The sequence below is a fragment of the Pygoscelis adeliae genome, unplaced genomic scaffold (genome assembly GCF_000699105.1).
Source record: "Pygoscelis adeliae isolate BGI_AS28 unplaced genomic scaffold, ASM69910v1 Scaffold14, whole genome shotgun sequence".
In the NCBI taxonomy this organism is placed as follows: domain Eukaryota; kingdom Metazoa; phylum Chordata; class Aves; order Sphenisciformes; family Spheniscidae; genus Pygoscelis; species Pygoscelis adeliae.
This window is the reverse complement of record NW_008825109.1, coordinates 8,225,018-8,230,808: the sequence shown is the minus strand read 5'-3', so window position 1 is coordinate 8,230,808 and position 5,791 is coordinate 8,225,018. Positions and strand designations below refer to the sequence as shown.

The window sequence follows — 5,791 nt, the reverse complement described above, 5'->3', positions numbered from 1 at the left end:
GGAGGTTTAGATTGGATGTGAGGAAAAATTTCTTTACTGAAAGAGTGGTTAAACATTGGAACAGGCTGCCCAGGGAAGTGGTTGAGTCACCATCCCTGGAAGTATTTAAAAGACGGGTAGATGAGGCGCTTAGGGACATGGTTTAGTGGGCATGGTGGTGTTGGGTTGACAGTTGGACTCGATGATCTTGGAGGTCTCTTCCAACCTTAATGATTCTATGATTCTATGATTCTATGATTATTTGACACTTTATATCCTAGCTACACTGGACACTAGACAGTGAAGAATCAGCCTCTTTTACAGTCATGACTTCAGATTTGCTGGTTCAGTCTTCAAAACTCTTGCAGCCTTCATTCTGACAAGAGCCTACAAACCCAGTGCCAAAATGTAGACACTTCTAGTGTATTTCGGGAAAGAACACACACAACTCCAACACAGCATTGTATTTTAATCTGTGTAGGAGGTAAACCACGCAAAGTAGCACATGTAGAAATAGGTGCAATTCCTATGTTCCTATGAAATAGATTCACTTTTTTCCCCTACAAAGCAGCAATTTAGTCAAATTTAATATACACTGAGAAATCTCAGACAGTAAATATGTCCTGGTAGAGCTATTATCACCTGATGCTGCAGTTCCAGATCAAAGCCCTCTCTTGGCCACTTCCAGGCTTCCCTATTTCTTTTTTCCCTGTGTGATAATCTGCCAAACTGCTAGCTGAAGATAACCTCATAGTGTTAGTGTTACCAGTTTTAGTGTGTCTCGTTCCAAGTTCCAGTTAAACTCAAAGGCAGGCTGTGAAAACAAACTGTCTCCCCTAAGGAGCTGGTTATTTATCACCAGCCTTTTCCAGCTGCAGTTCTGCTAGTACAAGGCTGACTTAGGCACATTTGATTTCTAGTAGGGGTCACATATGTGATCTTCCACTATCAGCTCATGAAGCCTGCAGGATAACAGGCAATGTAACCAATTGAAAAACCAACCCGCAGCAGGCAGCTATAAACCTTGCAGTAGCCCTTGGCTATTAAATGTAGCACTGGTGCATATATTTTCCATTATGGTAAACAGATTTTCATTAGACACGTTAGGTAATACACGGCACGTACAAGTAATACAGAAAACAGACACCACAAGAGTGCTTTAATTATAATTTCACCAAAAAAAAAAATCCTGTTGTTACAAAAGAAATGTAATACTAGAGCACTGGGAGTGTAGATAGTTTGTTCTCTTCATACTTGTACACGAACAATGCAGGAACTTTACCAAGCACAAACCTGATATGTGCCAAGCTTTGTTCTTTAGAGTTGAATTAAGGATGTTTTCACAGTCCAGGTTTCCAGTTCAGCTCATTATTAATGACTTTCCATCTTTTTGTTCATGCTTCTGAGGATGGTGTGTTTATGTTTTTCTTGCTCCCCTCTTAAGATGACAGATTTCCATCTGCAGTCAAGTTGCAACACTGGATGTAGCTCACAAGCAATGGGAACCTGCTTATGCTCCACTTCCAGTGCACAGTGAGGGGTCATGGGTCTTAATTAATGCAGCTTTGTTTACTCCAACAGTGATAAACTTAAATGTACAGTAAGAGATGGATGCAAATAGACAAGCTGAGATAGTGCTCATTCATTTTGGGAAAAAGCCAGTTAATAAAGCTAAGGAGGAGAAATAGCCAGTTTTCTAGAAGTGGGTTCAATGGGCAGGCACTTGGGAGATAAACTGTGTTGCTGTATGGGCTGGTGTAGCTGCCTATGACAGGCATAAAACACATCTTGAGACTACTTTGGAGAGACAAGACCAGACTGACTCACATAGTTCTTCAAGTTAGTAATATACAATTTACAGCTCAGCAATGTGAACTTTAAGACAAATATCAAGCTCCTCCTCATTTCTGACTGGGTCCCTTTGCTATTTTAGCTCTGCAAGCTGTCTGCAATTCCTGCTAGACCTACTGTAAGAAGAGGAAGGGCGATTCATTCTCACAGTGTGGAAAGTCAGAGAGATTGGGAGCGGTTTGATGGACTCACTTGAAAGGTACCTCAGATAGGGAGAAGGTTTTATGAAGAAAAGCTGTGCAGGTTGGATAGGAAAAAGGGACTGATTGAAGGAGCACTGGTAGGTGCAATCTACTGCATATCATGCTGTTAAGTGTTGAAGCACTTCTTTTGGATAACAGAATGAAACAAGGCAATTTTTCTTGGCTTTTACTGAAAAAAAGACCCTTTTAAAGGTAGACAGCCGAAGGAGGCACAGCCAGGTGGTAAAAAGTCTCTTCACTGAATAAAATCTACTGTACTGAGATTCTTCACAAAGTGTTAGGGGAGAACAAGAGAACAGGAAGACAGTTGCACAGCCCCCACCTTCTCAAAGGTGACAATCCTTTTTTTCACCTGGCCAAGAGAATGAAAAAACAAACTTCCTTCCTCCCACTGCTGCAGCCCCTGTGAGTGGAGGGAGGCAGCACTGACCTAATGACATTCACAAGCAGTTGAGACTGGCCACCCCCAACCCTGTAGGAAACACTCCCCAGTGCAGGTGGGGAGATAAAATGATAAAAACCATTGCTGGTGCCCAGCAGAGCTGATAGCATGCATTGCCATGGAGTACCTGTGTTCCTAGGCCCTTTCCTCGCTCTCCAGAATACTTAAGAGATAGGACACCTGCTATAAACACAATCACTTCCCTGTCTTAGCTGTAAGTTCCTCCCAAAAACCCTTCACCCCGCCTTTGACCGAAACCCCTTTTTTATTGGCTCGCCTCTGAAGATGACACAGTGCATTTGTGATTCCTGGCTCTCCTTTGGGCACTAGAGCCTTCTCTGGGCCTTTCCACTCCCACTTTTTGAAAAGTGACTCTGTCCCAACAACAGGACCCCAGCAGTAGGCATACTTGGAAAAGCTGCTACCAGAAGGCTGCTCTCTCTATTTGTGGATGCAGGAATACTGAATTAGCTCATGATCTTTAAAACCTGCCTCAGTGGCAGCTTCTCAGGGAGGCTATCATTTCTAAAACATGAATGAGCTTTCATTTTTATCCTTTTCCTCGAGTGTGAAAATATTGCTGATTGTTTTCTGACACCTAAGAAAGTTTGAAGGAAATGGGGAGCTAGGAAATCCTGAAACTGGGGAATTATTTTAAAACCGTTGTTTTCCTGGAGTCTTTCATGCAAATTTTTATCACTAGGTAACACAACTCAGCCAGATTCAACATCATGCAGATCCCAGACACAGCAAGCATGAAAATAGTAAATGTGGTTTTCTCAGTGGGCCGAGACACAAAACAATCCACTGTGTTGGGGCAGGGCCATGCATTGCACTTCACCAGGCGAGGCATCTGGTACCCGTCGTACATGTAATAGAACACGTACATGAAGACTGCTTCAAAGATGATCCTGAAGAAGATGCTGCTGGTGTACGTCCACCACAGAGGGCCCCGAATGTGAATCTTTTCATTTTTCAGCTCTTCGATATCAATTTTCTCACCATTTCTGAACCGCCTTTTCTTCTCGTGCCTGGTGTAAGCTACATGCATGGCCACCAGCAGCGCAGGTGTAGAAACAAAGATCAGCTGCAGGGCCCAGAGTCTGATGTGAGAGATGGGGAAAAAGTGATCATAGCAAACATTTCGGCACCCAGGCTGAAGTGTGTTGCAGACAAAATCTTGTTGTTCATCTCCCCAGACTCTCTCTGCAGCCACAACCAGGATCATGATACGGAAGATGAATAGGACTGTGAGCCATATTTTCCCGATACTGGTTGAGTGCTTATTTACACCTCCTAAAACGGCCTGCAGCGTTCCCCAGTCCATCTTCTTTTCTGTGTCCTTCTACCTGCAGGATGACATAATACACCAAATGGTCAGTTTTCAAAGGGTGAAGAATTAGCTCTAGACCTTCTACGAACAAGAGGACTTCCTAGCACCCACTCAAGTGTCACAGGCAAATGCAAGTCATTTTCATTAATGTCACCCATATGTTTATGGATTCAGCTTATTAAACTCTCTCTCCTTCCATGTATTTATGATGGGACAAGCATACCTTGGTATATTTATCAAAAAGGCTTTGGGCAAGGAATAAGTTACATCTTCAAATACATTTCCTCCGTGTATCCTCTATGCCCTCCTTCCCTTTCTTGAGATAGTTCCCTTTCTGTGGTTGACTCTCGTCAGTGTTTTGCCTCTCAGTGTATTTCCCAAAGCAAGAAAAATTACTATCACTGCATAAGTTAAGGCCACATCTAGACAAAGCAGAGACTTCTCTAGTAGTTTTCACAGGATTTCTTCGCCAACGCCACAGCCCTAGAAGGCTGGGTTGGTGCTTTCTTTGCCTCCAAGGTAAGTACTACTTGGCCTCCTTCAGCAGAAGCCCTCATTCCTCCCAAACACCTCCAGCAGGCCTCCAAGGCTTTCTGCTCTGGCTCAGATATGTCCCTTTCTTGGCAGGCCCTTCATCTCAGAAGTACAGCATTCGATTTTGCCAAAATTGCTGAGGAGCCTTAAGCTGGCTCTGTCAGGGCTGCATGCATATATAGCATAAACCAACAGGCAAAGGAAGATACCGCAGAGCCTGCCCTTCCACATTCATTGCTATCTCATCCAAAAAGGAGACAAGCAGAGCCACAGTTGGGAGGAAAAAGCCCTCAGCTAAAGAGTTTATGTTGATTTTCTAGATGCTATCACACCCCAGCAGAATAAACAGGAGGTTAAACTTCAGGGAAGCTCCGTTTCAGCTTTCCTCCTACTCTTGAAAACTAAAATCCCCACTCTTTGTCCCTTTGGAAGTCAAACATAAGTTTTGCTGAAGTCAGAATTCAGTCTCAGGGCTCAGCTTTCACTGATCGTAGCCACTTGGAAACTATGACCAACTCAGACAAAACACTTTGAAACCAGAGCTGGGAACCTGCATAGCTGGTCCATCATCTTGCAAGGCTAGGGCTCAACTTTGCTGTGTGGGAGAGCCACACTGGCTGTGGATAAGAGCTCCGTCTCCTCTTGACACAGGCTGTGGGGGAGAGCATGGCACCTTGCAACACCACACTGGTCAAAGTTTTCAAAAATTCTCACATAACAGAGAAAAAACCTTCTCTACCCTGGTGTAGTTACAACACAACTAAGGGACTAACGTGCCCCAACACATACCCTTGGTACAAGGGCCTAGCTTGTACAGACAAGCCATGAGGCAAGAGGGAGAGGTCAGATTTACTGTGGTGAGGAAAGGTGAAATTGGGTAAGAAAGACAAGAAAAAAAAAAGCGCTTTGAGAAGGTAGCCGGAATTCCTTAGACTTCTCATGTTTTGTCTCTGCTGAAACTGGCAGCATTTTGTGTAACTTTTTACACTGACCTAAGCTCTAGACTATGATTAGATACCTGCATCTTTCTGTTAAGAATTTCCTCATGCCTGTTGCATAGTCATTAAAATAAAGTCCATGAAACCTTCACAAGGGGCTAATCAGGACTGACAGAAAGTATTTGAAGTGGGATGAACAGCCTGGGCTCCAAGTGCAGGCTCACACGGCAGTTCCGAACCAGCGCTGCAAGTTTTGGGGAAAAAAACAACATTTCTCCCTGCTCATCTGCCACTACAGAAACACTGAAATTGGCTGTGCGGACTGAGTGAATCTACCGGGACACTCACGCTGCCAACCAAGACATCATTCATTGGAAACCACTCGAAATCCCCACTTTGTGGTTACAAGCCGGACGCCTTAAGGCAGCCCCCAGCCTATCCCTCCCTCTGCGCCGAGCTTTGCTCCCGCTGAACTCCAGAACGGCAGGAGCGCTGGGGCGGACACGGAGCT

General features: G+C 44.3%; 1 protein-coding gene across 1 annotated transcript; it reads right to left on the bottom strand.

The window, feature by feature from the left end:
- Positions 1–3,124: 3,124 nt before the first annotated feature.
- On the bottom strand, positions 3,125–3,802 carry LOC103920119 (gap junction beta-2 protein-like). Its single transcript, XM_009327782.1, has one exon. The coding sequence runs from the start codon at positions 3,800–3,802 to the stop codon at positions 3,125–3,127; it is 678 nt and encodes a 225-aa protein (XP_009326057.1).
- Between the last annotated feature and the right edge of the window lie 1,989 nt (positions 3,803–5,791).

What these genes read in the sequence shown, in the direction of transcription:
- LOC103920119 (XM_009327782.1), bottom strand. Translation starts at nt 3,802, where the DNA reads ATGGACTGGGGAACGCTGCAGGCCGTTTTAGGAGGTGTAAATAAGCAC.